At 55.5% G+C, this 20,451-nt stretch overlaps 1 protein-coding gene across 1 annotated transcript in view; it reads right to left on the reverse strand.

Moving 5' to 3' along the window:
• Positions 1-18,407, reverse strand: part of CACNA1I (calcium voltage-gated channel subunit alpha1 I) — a 113,058-nt gene extending 94,651 nt beyond the window's left edge. Inside the window, 1 exon segment of the mRNA XM_070370085.1 lies at positions 18,175-18,407. Within this exon segment, the coding sequence (XP_070226186.1) occupies positions 18,175-18,407 (233 nt within the window).
• Positions 18,408-20,451: the final 2,044 nt, after the last annotated feature.

The raw sequence follows: 20,451 nt of genomic DNA on the forward strand, positions 1-20,451 counted from the left end.
TTGCCCCAGCCTGAACTTCCCAGAACCAGAAAGGAAGAGATCCCCAGAGACCTGACTGGGGGACCATCTCCAGACTCTCCCAGCCTCTCTAACTCTGATTTTCTTCCTCTGACTGTCACTGCCTCCCTTCTCTGACCATCCCTCCCCTCCTCCACCCACACCCCCTCCATCTCTACCCAAGCCCTGGAGCTGAACCCTGCAGAGCGTCCATCCAGCATGGCTAAGACTGGCCAGACACCCTGTACTTCTCTCCTCTCCTGTGGCTGGGTTACAGCCCATTGCCAGACTCCAGCAGGTCTGTGCCTGGGCTCCCCCCAACCCCTGCACAAGTCAGGGTGGGGCTCAGCCTCCTCAGGCCTGTCCAGGCAGAAAGGCTCCTGCAGCCAGCAGCCTGGGCCAGGCCTCAAGGGCACATGCTTAGACGCGGGTGAGTGGGCTTTCCAGGCCAGGCTGCTCTCCTCTCTAACACCTTGCTCCTTCCTGGCTGGTTCCTGCTCAATCTTAGAACACAGCCCACTGATGTTCAGCCCCATCCCTCCCTCCCAAACCTAGAATCCCCAAGCCCCCAAGGGAATCAGGGGAGCCAGAACCCAGAAGGGCCCGAGGGCCTGGGTCATTCATGGGTCAACTTGCTGACAGGCTCATTGTCTTTATCCAAGGCTAGAACCTACATTCCAAGGGGACAGGGGGGTGGCATTCATGCCCCAACAGTGCCAAGCATCTAGGAGGAGCAAAATAAATGTCTGTCTGATTGAGTAAACCTCTCTAGGTGCTGCCCACTCTGACACCCAAAGATTCTTGAGTGTCCCCACATGAAAGCTCTGGCCCCTCAATTTCAAAGCCCTTTCTCTGAGCTCGGATGCAGCAACGCCAGTCAGACTCTCAGCCAGACCCCACCCAGCAGTGGGGTGAGGATCTCTTGCTTAATGGAAGATTGACCTGGTTTCCTTGGCAACCGCTTCCCTCCCATCCCCGGTCCTTGCTCACCTTGGGATACTGCCTTCCCTCCCGCCTCCCTGTCAGACCCTCCTTGCCCCAACTCTGCTCCTTCCTGCCCCCTCAAACCTCTGCCACTCTCCCACCACAGCCTGTAATTAACTTCAGTCGTTGCCAGGGCCCCCTTCTAGCCTGAGCATCGCTCCAGCAGCAGCTTCATCATTAATTAACTTTTTTGAAGTTCAAACGTTCTAATTACCAGCAAACGTCCCCCATCCTCTTTGCCTTTTCCCCTGGCCTGTCGTGCTCTCTCTCCTTCCAGCCACCTCTTCTGCTCCCTTTGCCCTTCCTGCCAGCTTCAAGTTCAAAGTGCACTTGGCAGGTGTCTTCCAGGAACCTGGCACTCCCACTTCTTCCTAACCAAGGCCCTGAGCAGTGGGGGTCAGCAGACCCATTTTACGGATTAGGAAAACTGAGGTTCAGAGAAATGAGGGGCCTCTCCCAGCTCACACAGCTGGGAAGCGCTGGAGCTGAGATTCACCCCAGACCTGCTCTCCTCTGTGGTGCAGGGCTTGTCTCTGCCCGTGTCTTTCCTTGCCAGCCTCTGAGGCCTCAGCTCATCTCCAGCACCTCTCACCTGAGCCCTGCCCAGCCTCCCTGCTGGCCTCCAGCTCTGGTCTCTGCCGCTCCAATCTGCCCTGCATACAATCCCGAGGTGTTTGTTGTGTGGCCAATACTATCCAAGCTCTTTGCAAGCATTATCGCATTTAATCCTCCAGCCCTATTACAAGCCCCAGTTACAAGTGAGGAAACAGAGTCACAAAGGGGAACACAATTTTGCCCAAGGACCCTAGCTGGAAAAAGGCAGAGCTGAGCTACAAAAACAGAGCCTGCTGTTCTTGCCCCATTTCGTCATCGCCAAATTAATCTGGCTGAAGTCCAATTCTGATTAGACCTCTCCCCTATTCAAAAGCCTTCCAGCCTCCCTAGCCTGACACCCACAGCCTCCTACACTCTGACCTCAATGAACTCTTCTGGCCTCTCCCGCCAGCCTTGGCATGCACTGAACTTCTTGCTGTCCCCAATTATACCCTTTGAATGAGATATGCATGCATACCTTTCTACCAACATGCATATCTTTCTACCAACTTTACCAGGCAAACTCCTACTCATCCTTCACAGCCCAGGTCATCTGTCACCTCTTCTGGAAGCTTTCCTGAAGCACCTTTCCCCACTCACTTAGTGGTGGCTCAGCCTCCTTCCCAAAGTGCTCCCCACCCACCTGGTCTAGCTCATATTGCGTTAATGAACTTGGCAGTAGTCATGACTACTGCCTGCCAGGCCCCTAGGGACATGGCCCTAATTCTTCTCATAGCCCACAGGGAGCAGATGGAGAAATGGCCTGGAGAGCTGGAATGACCTGGCCAAGGTCACAGTCAATGAGATGCCCGAACGGTCTGACTTAGTGGTGCCGGAGCCGCTGCCACAGGGCCACCTCTGGTGCACGTCCCTCGAAAGGGGCAGATGGAGCGGCTTTCACCTCTAGATGGCTCAGCTTCAGGGATGGACAGTCTCAGCCCTGCCCCAAGGCACTCAGGGAAATCCCAGATGGCAGGGCTGGGCCCTTTCCAGGAGCCTGCGAGGCTCAGAAGTCAGGCCAGAGCTGGCATAGCTGTCTGCAGATCCTGACACACTCCCCACTGGCTCGGGGATCAAAGGCATAAGCCCTCCTTGAAGTTAAACCAGACCACGTGGCGCGGGGAAGGAGAGTGGTGGAAGGCGTGAAGGGCCTGGCCCAGCGCCCAGAGCTGCCATCGTTAGTCACAAGCACCAGGAAATTCTGAAAGCCGTCAAGCAGAGCTCCGGGACTCTGGGACAGCACAAGAGAGGACAGAGGCCCAGAGAGGGTGGTACAGGATTGCTGGGTAACAGGGCAGGCTGGGGCCTGGGTGCCAGCTCCAGGTGGGAAGCTGGTGTGAAGCTCAGGGCCCCGCCGGCACCCAAGGCTCTGTGGTTAGGGCCCTGCCACTCTGCCCCCTTGGCCGCCCAGACCCTCACGCCTCTCCAGGTGACCTTTGCCACAGAACAACCCCATCCCGGCCCTCAGAGAGCCCCTGATCCCATCCCCACTGCACAGAGGGGACACAGAGGGGCAGAGAGCATCCCAGGGACATGATGACCCTGGAGCAGAAGTGACCCTCAAGAAAGAGACTCCCCAGCCACAGGGTCCCTGAGCTTTTCACTTTTCTAATGAAATAGCAAATATTAATAATATGTCATTTAAACCTTACAGTAAGCACATGAGGAAGGGACCCCAGAGGCCCCAGAACACAGAACCCATGTGATCATGGACAAGAACCAGGGCTTGTCATGTATGTGCAACAGGGAAGCCCCTATCCTTGTCCACCTCTTCTATAACAGGGTCCAGGGTTTCTCATTCTTTGACTTTGGGCGAAAAAAAAAAGCCACCTCACCAGCAAAGGACTGAGAATCTCAGACTGGTGTTATCTGCTGATTACTTAACATGACCTTGAGTAAGGACAAGAGATGCGATCACAAACCCTTTAGACCATGGCTGCCTCCCAAGGACTGAACCTTCACTCACAGGCTTTAAATACAATCAATCAACAACTTGGAGAGTCGTCCTTCACCTTCAGCCGAGTCCCCTCAACTGGCAGGTGCTACTGTTACCCCATTTTACAGATGAGGAAACTGAGGCACCAGCATTGGCTCCAGGGCTCCAGCCACAGCCACCTAGGGTCATACCATGGCTGGTATGTGGCAAAGTCAGGATTTGAACATGCTTCTCCTGACTCCAAACCCCATGTTCTCAGCCACATGCTGTGGCCTCAGGGAACAGGGCCTGGACTGGCACATGCTCAGTGGAATATTTGCTTTTCCCTTCCGACTGGGAGACTTCCCTGGTGGCTTAGACGGTAAAGCATCTGCCTACAATGCGGGAGACCCGGGTTCAATCCCTGTGTCGGGAAGATCTCCTGGAGAAGGAAATGGCAATCCACTCCAGTGTTCTTGCTTGGAAAACCCCATGGACAGAGGAGCCTGGTAGGCTACAGTCCATGGGGTCGCAAAGAGTCAGACACGACTGAGCGACTTCACTCACTCACTCACTCACTCTGACTGGGAAGGAAGGAGATGGTGGAGGAGAGGATGGGAGAGGAAGCCAGTGAGGAGAGGGTGCCAGCCTCAAAGTCCCCAGCAAGAGCTGAGCCAGACCAGGACCATCTCCACCCCATGCCTGGCTGCTGTCTTAAGAAGCTGGGGTGTCACCTGGTAGGACAGAGCCACCAGCAAAGCTACAATGCCAGGGGCCCCCTTGAACCCGCCACTTCCTAAAGAGAAGAGTGACTGGCTGGGCAATGTCCAGAGCCCAACCAGGCCCCTCAGGGCAGCCTCCTCTTCAGGAACCAGAACCAGAGGCCTGCACGGTTACCATGGCAACCACCACCCTCCATCCTGCAGGCTCAGCTGACAGTCATGGTTTCTGCAATTCCAGGGGGCTCTGGGAGGGTAGGTAGGGGATGGGAGTGCTCGGTTTGGCTGGGGCAGCCAAGTTTGTTTTTATTTTTGTCAAATCTGAAATCAGATCCATTTCCCAGTGTGTACTTCGGTTGTCTAAATAAATCAAGTGGAGGAAGCAAGCTGGGAGCTACATCCTCCTAGACCAGGGAGGCAGGGAAGGTGAGCCTGCCCCTATACAGAGCTCCCTCCTCTGTCTGTCTCCAGGGCATCCAAGGATGGGCACCCAGGCCTCAGGCCTTCATAGACCAGGGCCCGAGCTTCCAGACCCTTGTTCTTGGGCCAGCTCTGTGCTCTTCCAAGGCCAGGTTCACAGGCATCCATGGAACACCTACTGGATACCTGACCTGTGAATCAGTGTATTGAGATGAGCCAGGCTGGAGGTGCCCAGAGTGCTTACCTGTTCTAGGACCTGCCATGGTCTGAGGCCACGTAGTATGCACTGTACTAGAAGTGGCTACCATCCTGAATGTTAGCTGTGCTTCAGGCCCTGGGCTTTAAGGAGGAGATCCATTCACTTACTCATTCACTCCACTTATCTTTATGAGGCACAACCACTCTGGAAAGCTGCTTGGCAGCATTTATTAAAACTAAACAGAGGGCTTCTCTGGGGATCCAATGGTTAAGAACCCACCTGCTAAAACAGAGGACATGGGCTCAATTCTTGATCTAGGAAGGTTCCACATGCCACAGGGTAACAGCCATGTGCCACCAACCACTGAGCCCTCACTCTCGAGCCCATAACTCCTGAGCCCATGTGCCACAACTACAGAAGCCTGAGCACCCTCTAGCCTGGGCTCCACAGCAAGAGAAGCCACCGCAACAAGTAGCCCACGCACCGTGACTAGAGAGCAGCCCCCACTCTCCACAACTAGAGAAAGCCCTGTGCAGCAGTGAAGCCCAGGCACAGCCAAAAATTAAATAAATAAGTATTTTTTAAAAAAGAAGGGTGACTTTAAAAAACATAAGCCCATGCTAGGATCCAACTGTGCCACTCTTGGGTCCACGCCCCCCAGAGAAATGCCCAAATAAGTCCACAAAAAAGCACGTGTTACCTTTAACAGTCCCAACTTGGGAACAATCTAAGTGGCCATTGACAGGAGAATGAGTCGGGCAGGAGATTTCAACTGGAGATGATTTGGGCCCCCGGGGGGACATGCGGCCATGTCTGGAGACGTTTTGGGTTGTCACAACTGGGTTTTGAAGGAGGCTCTTGGTATCTGGTGGATGGAGACCAAGGATGCCGCTCAACGCACCACAATGCACAGAGCAGCCTCACCACAAAGAATTCTCCAGCCTGAAATGCCCACAGTGCCAAGGCTGAGAAACTGCGACACATTTCCTTTGATGGAACACTACTCAGTGACCTAAAAGAACACGCTACCACAGCTGCGTGGATGGAGCGGCCAGACCTGACAGTGGTAACAGGAGCCAGAAGAGCAAAGAGCGTCCAAGTCATACGAAGTGAAAACCCAGGCAAAGCGAAGCGACAGTGAGAGAGGGCAGCAACTCTAGAGGAGAGAGAGTTCATCCCGGGTGGAGTGAGGGAGCCTGCGAGGGCTGGAGATGTCCTTCTTGGACGGAGTGAGGTCACAGGAGTGTGTTTACATGGAAAAATGCCTTGAGCTAGACATTAAGATTTGCGAGCTCTACTGCATGCACATTTTATCACAATGAAAAGTGTAACAAAAAGTGATGCCGAGCTACAGCTATAGGGAAATATAAAATGCAACAATTAAAAAGCCACAACCCCTGCTGGGGCACTGGCTGTCAGGGACCCCCCAGAAGACCTTCACCACAACCTGCAAAGGAGCGGTGTCACCCCTGTTCCACAGACTTGCCCGAGGCCACAGCAAGGGACGGAACGGGGATCTGAACCTCGCAGCATCCTGTCTTCGTTTAAGAATTTCTTCTGTCCGAGCCCACGGCAACCTTGGAAGATGGGCATGGCAGACATCATTCCACCCACTTTACAGATATGAAAATGAAGGTCCCAGGACTTCACTAGCGATCCAGTGGTTAAGACTCCCCGCTTCCACTGAAAGGGGCATGTATTTGATCCCTGGTCAGGGAACTAAGCTCTCTCATCCCACATGCCTCATGGTGTGGCCAAAAAAAAAAAAAGAAAGAAAATGAAAGTTCAGAGGTGGCAGGATTTGGCCAAGCTGACACAGTGGTTCAGCTGAGACAGAAAATTGTTCCACAAAGTGAATGGACCCGCTAGGCAGATGGTCCTCATCCTCTCTCCACTTACGTGCTTCTAGTGACAGGGAGCTCCCCACACGACACACAGCCCTTCCCCAGGCTGACTGGTTCTAGTGATAAGCTATAAGTTCAGGGGGCTGAGATCCCTTAGAAAGAGTGTCGCTGCCCCCAAGCCCACTTCTTAGAGTCTGTGTAATTTGACAACTCATTGAATTTGGCCAAAGTCTTTGATTCCCAGATGCCCAGCAGGCCTCCGTGCCCAGTGCAGACAGCCGAAGTGGAGGAGGCAGTGGCGAGGGAACTGGGGCCGCCAGCCTGGAAGAAAACCGGGGTGGATGGTCCATGGAAGGAAGCTCCCGCCAAGGAGACCCACCAGATGCCACACTTCAGCCACTGCTGAAGAGACGGGCAGGGAAGGCCCCTGGGGACCAGGGTCCCGCTGTCTGCGAGCCGACCCAGCCTCAGGAGCCCATCCACAAAGAAGGTGCACCCGCCGGGGAGCCTCTTGGAGTCCTAGCAGGGGGTGCGGAGGCCTCCCCGGGCCCCTTACAGAACCTCAGACGTGCCCCTGATGACAGTGTGGTTCTGTCCCGGTGTCCCGCCCCCAACCAGGCCGTGCTCTCCAAGGGCAGCGCATATCCGACCTTCTCTGTGCCCAGAGGCCCACCTGGAGCAGCAGCTCAGGGCATCTACAACCTCAGGAAGGACTGAGGTGCCCGTCACTTGGAGGCATCGAGGGGGCTAAAGAGGGATTTCTGTGTTGAAGGGATCTGCAGCCCCGCTCCCCACCTCGAACGCCCCCTCCTCTCCTTTCTAACATCCATCACTCACTATTCCTATACTCAGCCCCTCTTCACTGAGCCCCCGCCCCCGCTCTGTCTGGCCCACAGTGACCCTGGAAGCCCTGAATGAAGATGACATGGTCCCTGCCCTGCAGAAGCCATGGGCAGACACAAACACTAACGGAGATGCAGTTGGACAGGGTGAGGGCTGGACAGAGGGTGATGCCGCTCTTCCTTGGCCTCCTGGGGGCCCATCCCCCACCACATGTCTTCTCTGCCTGCCCCTGACCACACATGTGTACATGTTCACATGTGCATTTGCACGGAGCCCCTCCCACACTTACACACGCCAAAGTGTGTGCACACCAGCCTCCACGCCCCCTTGGGAGCAGCAGCACTGGGCACGGCCGACCCACTCTCTTCCCTGCACCAGCAGCTCTTAAGCATTTCTGTACCTCCTGGGGAAGTTCATGAACCCTTTCTCAGAATACTGTTTTTAAGTGCATAATTTTTTTTAAGAAAGCTTAGTATTAGAAAAGAAAGAAGACAGTTATGTTAAAATAGTTGTCAAAATATTTTTTAGGAAAACAAATTTGTGATGGAGAACTCTGTGTGCTTCGTTATCAACACAATGAATAACCAAAGCCAGGGGCGGGTCTGAGCCTGTGTGCCTGGGAAGCCGGGGAGAATGACAATGACATTCCCAGAGCTCTACAAGGAACCGTGATGTGGCTCAAAATATCGGTGACTGCTGCTGGTGACAGTCGCAGGAACTGCCGGCAACCCCATTGTGCTCGGCTGCCTCTGTTCATAACACAAAGAAATGCTACATTTCAGTTGGAAGTCAATGAAACCAAACACGCAGCTTGTCCCGATTCAAGTGGATGAACCTCAGTTTAAGACCCTTGTTCCAGAAACTCCTGCTGGGCGCTGGGGACACCACAAGCCCCTGGACAGATCCTCATCCTGCTTGATGGACCTCACCCTTTAATTGCTGGCCTTTCTCGGGCTCCCCAGGCCCCTGAGATTCCCTCTCCATCCACTGAACCCACACCCAGAGCCACAGCCTCTATGATCCTCCCTGGACTGACAGGTCCAGAGTGAGCCACAGCCTCCCAAGCACTGCTCTGGGATGTCCCAGGGAACCTCTCAAAGTCATCATGTCTAAAATGGGATAGGTCATCCTCTCTGCAGACCACCAAACTCCCCCCTGAACTTCCCACCCCCTGAACGATGACCCCAACTACCACCAATCCTGCAAGCTGTCCAGGCTAGAACCCCTCAGAGCCCTCCTTCCCCTCACCCCTGACGTCCATCTCAGAGACCTGTCCATCTCACCCCCTAAATCTCTCCTCTCCATCCCACCTCTGAACCCCACTGCCCCAGGCAAGCCTCGCTCTCTCACTCCTAAGTCCTTGAACAGCCTGCTCCTCCTGCAGCCCTGCCTTCTCTGACACACCCTCCACGCAGCAGTCCGAGGGCTCCTCCAAAACCAAAAGCCTTCCATGGCTCCCTACTGCCTTCCAGAGAATTTCCAGATTCGTTGGCTCTGCGTTCCATTGTGTAAGAGCTTTTGGCCAGCCTCCTCTCTGTCTGTATAACCTCCACCTCCAACCTTGTTGACTAGGATGTGCTTCGCTGAAAGCTTTGCTGCACACCCACTATGTGCAGCATAGGGCTGAGGGTCAAGGCTGAAGAAGAGACATGCATTAATGGAACATGGAGCCTGCCCTCAGGGAGCTCACAGTCTAGCAGAAGGTGAAAATAAGAAGTCAGGTACAAGAGGTCTTGTAAGTGCTACAAGGAGAGAGTGATGGTGCCCAACAGAGGGTTGGGCTGGGTATTCTGCATTTGCCAAATAACTGAATGGTTGATAGATGGGTAGGTAGGAGGGTGAGAAGGAGGCCTTTGTGTGGTTGGAGCGATGGATGATTGAATGGGTAGATGATTGGGAAGGTGGGTAGATAAATGCACAGATGTAAGGACTGAGTGAATAGATGGGTGGGTGTGCAGATAAACAGATGAAGAAATGAAAAGATGAATGGATAGATGGGTGGATGGATGGATGAGTGGGTTGGGGAGTGGCTGGATGAATTGATGCATGAAGCAAAGGAAGGAGGGTGGGGAGATGGGTGGGTGGAAGGAAGGGGGTGATCGAGAATGTGACTCCTAGTAAATGGCAGCTCCAGGACTCAAACTCAAGTCTAGGAGACCACAAGAAACCCTGCCAGTTGGGACTCTGCATGTCCTCCTCTTCTCTCTCAGTGATCATCCTCAGCTTCCCTCCGTCTCAGCCCTCCTCCTCACAAGACCCTCAGCTCCATGCTTTCCACACTCTCGGAGCTTCAGGAGATCTCAGGGACCTTCTGAGCCTCCGCACTATTGACATCAAGGGATGGAGGACCCTTTGTTGTAGGCTAGCCTGTGCGTTGTAGGATGTCTGACCTTTACCCACTGGCAACCAGTAACACATGCTGACACTGGGAAAGATAGAAGGCAAAAGAAGACAGAAGTGGCAGAGGATGAGATAGTTAGATAGCATCCCTGACTCAATGGACATGAATTTGAGCAAACTCTGAGAGATACTGGAGGGCAAAGGAGCCTGATGTGCCGCAGTCCGTGGATGGGGTCGGAAAGAGTCAGACACGACTTAGCGACTGAAAGACAACAATGCCCAGTAGCACACCCTCCCTGAGCTGTGATGACCAACAGTGTCTGCTGCTGCTGCTAAGTCACTTCAGTCATGTCTGACTCCGTACGACCCCAGAGACGGCAGCCCACCAGGCTCCCCCGTCCCTGGGATTCTCCAGGCAAGAACACTGGAGTGGGTGTCTGCAGACGTTGTCAAATACCGTGGGCAAAATCACACCCAACTGAAGATCACGGTTGATACGGCTCAACCCCTTCCTCAGTCCTGGTTTTTTTGTTTTTGGGAAATTGAGATGAAGACAGGAGGAGTGACCGCCTGAGGTCACAGGGCTTATACTTGGGCTGGATCTCTTCCCCTAGCCCAGCCCCCAATATTCATACAGAATCTCACAGTCAGCCAAGGCTTCTCCTTCTGCTTTCTCATCTACATACAGGAGTCAGATAGAAATTGGAGCCCAGAGAGGTCAAGTGGCTTGCTCAGTACCACACAGCAGTCAGCAGCAGAGTCAGGATTTGAACTTGACGGGAGACAGGGGACGCAGGACTCCCCAGGGCAGCTGGGGAAGGAAACATGGATGGCGGCCCCATAGGAGAGCTGGAGGGAGATGAGCAGGAAGACCTTCTGGCTGATTAAAAAGACATATCGATTTCTCTCCCAGGGAAATGAACGGGGCCATTTGTCTCCCAACAGGACCGCGAGGCAGTCTGAGGGAGGCGACAGGTCAAAGTCGGCCTCTGACATGAAGCTGTAGCTGAGGGGGGACTGAACAGTAAAAATCCAATCGTGTTTTAAATGTCCCAGGAGGGGGTTGACTCTTCATTAGCCAGCCAGCCCTCCTTCTAATCCGCCCGCTCTATATCAATCACAACGAGGCTTCCCAGCTGGGCTCACCTCGGGGCTTCGAGGGGCTGGCGACACAGGCCCGGGCCCCGCCCCAAGCCTCCTCAGCCACCGCCTGGCAGGGTGGTCTGGACAAGCATGTCCCCTCTCTGAGCCTCAGCTGTCAAATGGGAAATCTCAAGGAGGGACCTGAGCTGCACCAGGCAGTGCATGGGAGGCCCTTAGGGATCACCAGCATCCTCTCTGGCACAGCCTTCCAGAATCTAGACCCCGAATGTCCCTCTGTGCTCAGACCCCACTCCTCTGGTCTCCCAGCCCAGCCCCCAGGCTGTAGTCAGCGACCTTGGTGACCCCAGCTTGACTCTGAACCTCCGATCAGGCTGTTTCCTCCACTGGGATATCATGCCCCGTCCCCGCCTTCTCCCCCACCAAAGTCTCTCCTGCCCCACTCCTCGTCCACGGAGGGCTCCTGCGGCTTCCCAGTCACAACGGACTGACCAGCCTCCTGGTGCCCACAGCCCACTCAGGGTCCCTCTGCCCAGTCTTTACCCCGTTTTTCTTCACTAGAGTATGATCTGGGTGTGGTTCTGCCTCCCCCATCAGATTGGGGTCTCCCGGGGGCCAAGGCTGGGTGCCAGGCCTGGTACACTGTGACCCCCCCCCAGCGTGGCTGAACAGCCCTCCACTTCTGTCTAGGACAGTGTTCAACACTACTGAAGCTGGGCTTCGCTAAACACTTGTTGAATCCATCAATTGATTGATCTGTATCTATTACAGGTGGTTCCTGCTTGGTCTCCTGACCTTAGTCTCTCTCCCTCAAGCACCTGCCATTCTGCTTCAGGAGGAACTGTTCTAATAAATGAAATTACATGTGCCCTATCCCTGCTGGACATCCTTCAGTGGTTCTGCAGTGTCCACAAGATGGAGAGTAAGCTCTAACCTGGCATTTCATACCCTGCTATCCCGCCCCTCCTCACACCACTCCAGCCACACTAAACTCCTTCCTGTTCCCTACACTAGTCCCCCTGCCTAAAACACCATTCCTCATCTGCCCTCCTGGGAAACTCCTACTCATGCAGCAAGACCCAGCCAAATGTCCCTTCCTCCAGGTAGGCTTCACCAACCCGCCTAGGCTTTGTCAGGGGCAGCTTCTGCACCTGTAGCTCTGTTTATATAGACATCTCCAGGTGACAGTACCTGAGACCGCCTTGTGGGTCAGGCTCTCCCTGGCCCCAGACCTCTGACTGGCTGTCAGGTCCACCCTGCTGACCAGTGAGTGTGCAGCATCCACTCTGACCACCGCGAGCATCCCCAGGGCACAGCTTGGTGCTGACTTGTACTTCTGAGAAAAACAACCTTCTCTACGCCAGATGGAGGGAAACGGACAATTTCCCAGACATGTGCTGCTTCTTCCAGCAACACTTGCCGTCCGTCTGGACGTTCCCTTTGGGCCAGGGCTGAAGGAGGAGGGGATACCCTCCCCGAAAGAACCCCTTCCCCAGCCACTAGCAGGCCCTGGCCTGAGAGTCCTGGGCTCTGATCTGTGCTGGCTTTGTCCACTACTCAACACGTGCCCTCAGGCAGGTCAGGCTCCCTTCCTCAGCCTCAGGCTTCCCAGCTGTAGAATGGGGAGCTAGCAGACTTCTGGTCCCGGCACCCCACGGGAGAAGAGTATCTGAGAGGTCATGGCAAGCAGGAAAGTACTTTGTAAGGCAGAAAGTGATGAGACGCCTGTGCATTGGAGACAGAGTCAAGTGAGAGCCACGGGCCCAGCCCTCTGGGACCCCACTGAGGGAGGAGGAGACAAGGCTAGCCACCAGCAATCTCCCGAGGCCGGAGGCTAGGGAAGGACTGCGGGAGGATAGAGAGGAAAAAGCTGAGATTCCTGCAGGTGGTGGCCAGGAAGCTGGTGCTGGTGGGGCTGGCAGGATTTGGCACCCTAGAGACTGGGGGAGAGGGTGTCTCAGGGGGCAGACCCAGCGTAAGCAAAGACGGGCAGGCAGGGGTGTCAGGAAACACGAGCAGCGTGTTTGGGCTTCAGGATAGAGTGTGTGAAGGGAAACAGCAGAAAGGCGGCTGGAGGCCAACCAGGTGGATGGTGGAAGGCCCCGAATCCAGGCTAAGTGAGACTATTCTGGGGGTGAGATTGCCGCTGAAGGTTTCTGAGGGAGGAATGAATAAGCAAACAAATAGAAGAAGGCAGCGAGGGAGGGAGGGAGCGAACAGCCCTTAACTGATGACAAACCGCGTCCACACCGGGAGCTCAGGACCCCCGGAGGATGAAGGCGAGTAGGGAGGAGGGGTGCAGGAAACAGGCACTCAGCAGAGGGCGCTACGCTCTGGGTTCCTGCTCGGGGGTTCTCTCCACCATGTGGGAAAGAGGAAGGAGGAAGATGCCAGCTGTCAGTGGGGCAGGAGGGGTGAGATCCCAGAGGCCACCTGTTTACACAGGAAGAGGTGGAGGAATACAGGCTCGGATTTCCCAATGACCCCGACCCAGAGAAAGGGCTCAGAACAGGAGGGGGGGGGGTTAGATTAAGGAGGACTTCCTGACAGTCAGTCTAGAGCCTCAGAAGGCCCAAAAGGTGCTTATCAGTTGACCCCAGGCCCATCTAATGCAGCAGAGGCGTAGCCCACCAGAGGCAGGGGGATGGACTAAATGACCAGAGCAAGGGCAGCAGGGCGATGGGAGGGTGGTGACACCCCATTTCTCTTCCTGTGGTGAGGGCTTTCTTGGCCTTCTCCCCCTCACTCCCCAAACTTCATGCCCTCCCTCCACCCTGCAGGAGTCGGCATCTCTCTCCCTGGGGGCAACCCAGCCCACAGGCTTCTCAGACCATCATCCAGACACAGGACCCAGCTATCCACCAACCTTGAAAACCCTTGTCCTGAGCCGGGTCACCCAAGTCACCCCAGTATGTCCCCGTCAGCTCCATCATTGGCTCCAGGGTGCGCACAGCTGCTACTCCACACTTAGCAGTTTTCCCAGTCAATGCTTGCCCTGGAATTCTCTCTGGAACCCCTGATGTTCCCAACTGGGGGTCGTTGAAGTTCCCATTTCACAGATGAGCAAACTGAGGCTCAGCAAAGACAAAGGCTCCTTGGCCAAGAAGGTTAACATTCATGCTTGACCAAGCTACAATCCCTGGGGTCACCTCTGTGACCCCCAAGGCAGCCATGCCTCCACTCGGACCCCCTTTCCGGCCCCACCAGCACCCTCAGCCACCAGCCTCCCCAGATCCCCTCTCATGATGGTCTCCTGGCTGGCTTCTCACCAAGGGAGCCAGAGTGACCCTCCCCTGCACAAAACAGCCATAGTTGGCCTCTGAGCCTGGTACATGGCAGGCACTCAGTAAAGGCTTGCCGACCCAGCTCATGAATGGGTGAGTAAAGGACGGATGAACAAGAGCCCGTTCGCCCACCTCAGCAAATTCACTGAACCCTCACAGCGAACAGCACAAGGCTTGACACCGCAGGGCTGTGATGAGAAAATGGACCCTGTCTCTTCCTGCCCCATGATGACCCAGGTCAGAGGGTCTGCAAGGCGGCAGGGGTCTCAGCCAGGTGGGCTTCAATGCAAGCGCACCCACAGACCCTCAGTCCTAGCAGCAGAGCCAGGCAGGGACGGAGGAGCAGATGAGAACCAGGATCACAGCCATGAAAGCACAGAGCGAGCACACCTGCCCACCGGGAACACAGAGCCCCATCCCTGCACACCACGGGGACACTTTCTGACAAAGGCAGCAGGGAAGTGAGCACCCCAGACGGCCCCTCCTGACTCGGGGAGACTGCCCGAGTCTCCCCATCCTGCAGACAGGCAGGCCAAGGGCGAAAGAGGGGAAGTGACTTGCCCAAGGTCACCGGCAGCTGGTGTCTCCCGCCTCCCGGCCCAGGCTGGCGCCCTCCCCCTGCCCAGCAGAGAGGCAGCCTCCACAGCCGACCGGCTCCCACCACGCATGGCTGGCTCCCACGGCTCTGGCTCAGCGCAGGCTGGCATGGGGCAGGCAGCAGCCAGGGGCACGCGGGGAGGCAGGGGGCTGCAAAGTCCTCCTGGGGGGTGGCCCCTGGCAGGGCACAGTGAGGTGGCTGCAGAAGGTAGAAGCTGGAACCCAGGAAGACCCTCGCCCAGCCTCCTGGAACTGCAAAGCATCCTTGCTCCGGTGGAGTGTGGAGAACCTGTCTCCAGCCTCCGAAGGTGGCAGCCGTGTCCTGGATAAAAGCTGAGCCTGGGGAATTCAGAGAGATTGAGGTTTTTGTGCTAGCTTTACCACATCCTGGCTGTGCAACCTGGATAAAAGTTAGTCAACCTCTCTGAGCTCACTTTCCCCATGTGTAAATGGGGCTCTGAAAGCCTACCTCCTAGGGGGTGGTTATAGGGGTTAAAAGGTGATACTGCAGGCAAAGCATTCAGCACAGTTTAAGTGCTGGCTCTTGTTATTATCACCGCCCCTCCTCCCTGATCCCACTTCTGGGCTGGACACATGGCTGGGTGCTTTGCAAGAATCATCTCTAATCGTCTTTGTCCCATCACAGAGATGAGAAAACTAAGGCTCAGGGAAAGGAAACCAGAATACATACAACCCACCACTGGCCGTTCTCCCGCACACCGCCGGTGACATGCCTAAGAAAGGCTCTCAAAATCTAATCGAGGGTGGAAAACGGGTTTCAAACTGATTAGTCATGCTGCCAAGGGTGCCCTGCTGGAGGACGCTGTGATCGATTAGCAATGTCTGCACGGATGAGGGCACAGGTATCAGCATGGTAACTGGCACAAATCTACCTAAATCACAGAGACAGAATCTGATTTTCCCTGGGAACAATGCCCTCTGAAGGCGTTATGTTCTACCTAAAGACGTGATGCCCGGTGTCTTGTTGAATCTACCACGAGCAGTGTTTACTCAGCTGTAAGTGAGGGCCCTGATCACTTTTGGGCACAGGTGATAAGAGTGATAACCACATGTGTGGTTTTCTAGGCTACAAAGATGTGCTTTCCCATGTGCTAGTTATGTACTGCTTTGGTCTTCAATGCAATCCAGTAAAATGTGTAAATACCGTCTCTGTTTAACAGATGGAGAAACTGGGGCTCAGAGAGGTTAAGAAATCAGCTTGTGGTCACACAGCAAATAACAGGCAGAACCAGCCCATGGGTCTGTCTTACTCCGGTCCCCAATGCTTTCCACATGCCACCTACCCATGAGTCAGACAGCACAACGGGGGACCTCCCTGGCAGTCCCATAGTTAAGAATGTGCCTTCCAATGCAGGGGACGTGGGTTCGATCCCTGATCGGGAAACGAAGATCCCACGTGCCATGGAGCAACTAAGCCCAGGCACTACAACTCCTGAGTCCACACACCAGAACTAGAGAATCCCTGCACCTCAGTGAAAACCCTGCATGATGTAACAAAGACCCCATGGATGGCAACTAAGACCCACAGCAGCCAAAGAATAAATATTTTTTAAAATAAATTAGTTGATTCAAAAAAAAAAAAAAAAAAGAACAGCACAACGGACCCCCTGACATTTCAGACGCAGAGTCCTCCCAGCTGAAACCCGGCTGACAGTGTGAGCTTAAGGCCCAGGCCAGGTAAGGAACAGTGCTGACCTCTGGGTGAATGGACCTCTGCCACCCCAGCTTGGCAGCTTACGGAGGGTCCCAGCGGCCTTCTGTCTCTCCAATGAGTCAGGCGGTGACTCAGGGCCTGCCTCTGGGCTGGGGAGGAGCTGAGTCAGGAAGCACCAAGTTTCAAAGGGCAGCTGGCTCTGAGCCAGGGCCCCTCAGCACCAGGGACTCCGGCACTTGGAACAGTCTGTCCCGGGCGGACCTCCCACACCGCCCTGCTCCCACCCCGGCCTGCAGGTCCTGACAGCCTTTCCCTACTGGCCTGACCCTGACACCTCCATGTCCACCATTCCTTTGGGTTCTTGATGGAGAGCAGGCTCCTGCAAAGTCTGCAGATGCAATGGCTCGTTTTTGGTTGTTGCAATAACGGAGGGCTGCTCCCTACCAATATTTAGGGGCCAGGAAGAGCAAACGTCCTGTGCCCTGCAGGACAGCTCAGACCACACAACACCATCACGCTCCAAATGCCAACCCTGCCCGCACTGAGGAACACTGGGTTACGCAATGCTCCTTTCCTGAGCTCCTTCCCAGGAAGGAGGGGCAGGAGGGAGGTTTGTGGCTGGGGAAGAATCCTGGAGCCCTCGGCACGGGATCAAAGAATCCCACTACATCCCCCCAAGATCCCAAAGCCCAGCCTGAGTGCCCCGTGATGGGGCCTCTGCTCCGTTCACTGTGGAGACACGCGCCCAGCGAACACTGCAGGAGCACCCACGATGTGCCAGGCACTGTGCTGGGTGCTGGGGTCCCGCAGGCAAAAAGACAGGCTTGATCTGTGTCCTGATCACTTGGCAGAGCCCTGGAGGAGACAGTGTCAGAGTCTGAGTCCCACATGAGCTCAGGACAAGCAAGAGAGGCGGAGGAGGAACCTCAGAGGGCTGCCCTGAGGAAGTGACGTGTAAGTGGGGATTTGAAGGAGGCAACAAAGGATTTGGCCCAGTGAAGAGGGAAGGGAAGGCTTTTCAAAGGAGAGAGTGTGTGAGAAGGCCCTGAGGCCTGGAAGAGCAGGGGAAGCAGAATGAGGGGAGCGGGGCAGGGCCTGGGGGCTGGGTAGGACTCTGCTCGTGCCTCCAAGACCACGGGAAAGGGTGAACGGTCTTCACCAGGGGGTGACCCGAGTGGAGGAGATGCAGCAAGTGGAGGCAGGAAGCTCTGTAAGGAGGTGAGGTGGGTGGAGCCTCACCCTGCGTGTCAGAGTCACCTGCCAACGGTCCAGGCCCACAGTTTCTTGTCAGGCTCTCATCACCCCTGTGGTCAGCAACCCCCAAATGACTCGATCACCAGGAGCTGGGCCACAGGCCAGGGTCTGACTTAACTCTGCTTCCTCCTGCAGACCTAAAGTTCATACCAGAGGGCTTCCTGAGCCGCCTGGACACTGCACTGACCACCCACGGTCATCAGCAACTCCCAGAACATTCACATCAGCAGGACGCCAGGTCCTCATCCGTCCGAGCTCTGTGGTCCAAGATCTCCCAGGCCCAGCCCCTGAGCTTGCTAACCGACACCACAGCCTCTCAGCCTCAGTCCGGGCCGCAGGCTTCCTGGCCAGAGGGACTGGCGGGGCCCCGGGCAGAATCCAGATAAACCCAGGCCCCACAAAGGATATGGGTTACACACCATCTTGATGCACCAGTTCCGGGGACTGGTGGTCTGTCGCAGGCAGAAGAAGGCAACGGGGGCCAGGTCCGGGTGAGGGACTTCTGGGTCAACTCCGTCCAGGGGCTCTTCTGGGCCAGGAGGGGAGGAAGGGGGGCTCTGGGGCCCCGGCTGCTCCGTGACTCCGGGTTCAGCCACCAGGGCTGTGGTGGGGGAAGGGGGCGGTGGGGAGTTCTCAGCCATGTCGGCGCTGAGCAGGGAGCCCTGCAGAAGAAAAAGAGGCGGCACTTGGCAGGGGGTTGGGGGCGAGCCTGGCACCCGCCTCCCTCGACAAAGGGACACGGGTCAGACAGCCCAGCCTTAAGCCCCGCAGGCCCCTCGCCCACACTCTGGCTGTGAGGGTCAGAAGAGTCGAGGGCCCGGAGGCACCCAAGTTGGAATCCACTTCCAGGCTGGTGGTATTGGGGCAGGTCTGGTCAACCTTGGTGAACCTCATTCGGAGGAGATGAAATGTAGAGAGAATAAAACCTTCTTAGAACACAGTTTTTGTTTTTTGTTTTTTTCCAATGAGACCAGAGTTGTATATTTATTGCATCATCGAAGAAAAGTTGCAGGAGAAAGACAAGAGTTATCGGGAAGACAGACGTTGCCAGGATGACGTGTGCTGCAAAGCAGAGGTGCCGTGGGACTTCTAGGTACCCGAGCAAGCCGGGGTAGGATCAGGGCAGACTTCCCTGAGGAAGTGACCCTTGAGCCGAGACCTACAGGGGAGCCCAGGGACACCCCACCCACTGCTCCATAAAGCTGAGAACCCAGAGGGACCTCACACACCAACCTCTTGGTTTTACAGCTGGAGGAACTGAGACACGGCAAAGGAGGAAGATAGACACAAAGTCAGAGACAGAACTCCACCAGGGCTGGCTTCCTGGTGTCTCAGAAGGACCCTCCGCTTGGTTTAATGTTCTGCTGTCACAAACTTGAAATCCTTAATACTTTTCGTCAAGGGGCCCACATTCTCATTTTGCGCTGGGACCTGCAACTCACTTAACTGGTCCTGACTTCCACTCAGAGGTACTTTGACAGCCTGGCTTCATCTGATGCTCATTACAACCCCAGAAGCCTTACTGGGCCCATTTAGCAGATGGAGAAACTGAGATGGGAGGGGCATGCGCAGGTTACACCTAGGCACAGGCTAAACTAGGGCAGGTCTAGAGGCCAGAAGCCCAGCACCAGCCTCCAGATTCAGTGACAACTGACTGTGGCCTTGCTCAGCTCCTTCCACAGCCAGTCAAGGGTAGGGCCTGCCCCTGCCCATATCACCCAAGAGGTTAATAATCCCTGAATCCTCCTCCAGGGGAGTCTCCTGGGCCCTGACACCCTGGCAGTGCCAGGCTGGGCAGTGGGAGTCAGGGATGAGTGGTACCCACCCAGCTGCTGCCTGTGGCTGCTAAGCTGTCAGCTGGGCCACCCAGAGCTGATACATTTGGACATTTCTCTGGCTCTTGGGGGCAACAGGCGGGAGGTGGCACCTCCTGCCTCTTCGCCCGGCTGGTCAGTGAGGCCGAGTTTTCTCCTGAGCTCAGAGCTTTGCTCTTGGTTCTAGAGAAATAGCCACGGGCCTTACATAAGCTCCCAGGCACCTCGGCCCGCCACGTGTCAACCACTGGGCGGAGAAACATCCTCCCCGGGGTGGCTGCAGGTCTGCTTACGGCTGTGCCAGCCCGAATCTACCGCTCCCCACACTGGCCCCGCGCTCCTGCCAAACACTGCCTCGTCCCATCCTGGGTGCAGGCTGCCTCCTCTCCCAGACCTCTGCTTACGCGGCTCCCTCTCCCGAGAACACCCTCTCCCCATCTCCCATCCTCCCTTCTCCCAGGCCCTGACGATTCATTCATTTGCCCAACACTGATTTCCTGAGCACCTACTATGTGCAGGCAGTGTGCAGGCTCAGGGGGCTACACTGGTGAAGAAGCCAGACTCGGCACCAGCCTTCATTCAGCCTTCAGTCCAGCAAAAGAGAGAGGAACATGGGTCAATTCATTTTTCTCTCTAGGCTTTCAAAGCTCTTATCACCACCCAACATGCCGCATAATTTATGTATTTACATATTTATGATTTAGCGTCTGTCTCCCGACCTGAAAGGGGGCTGCAAGAGAGCAGGGACTGTGGTCTGCATCGTTCACCCCAGCGCCTGGACAGCGCCTGGAACGTAACAGGTGCTCAGCAAACAGTTGGTGACTAAATAAGTAAAAAGTGCTGGGAAGTAAACAAACAAGGGAGAAAGGTG

Source organism: Bos mutus, chromosome 5 (genome assembly GCF_027580195.1).
Source record: "Bos mutus isolate GX-2022 chromosome 5, NWIPB_WYAK_1.1, whole genome shotgun sequence".
Lineage (NCBI taxonomy): Eukaryota > Metazoa > Chordata > Mammalia > Artiodactyla > Bovidae > Bos > Bos mutus.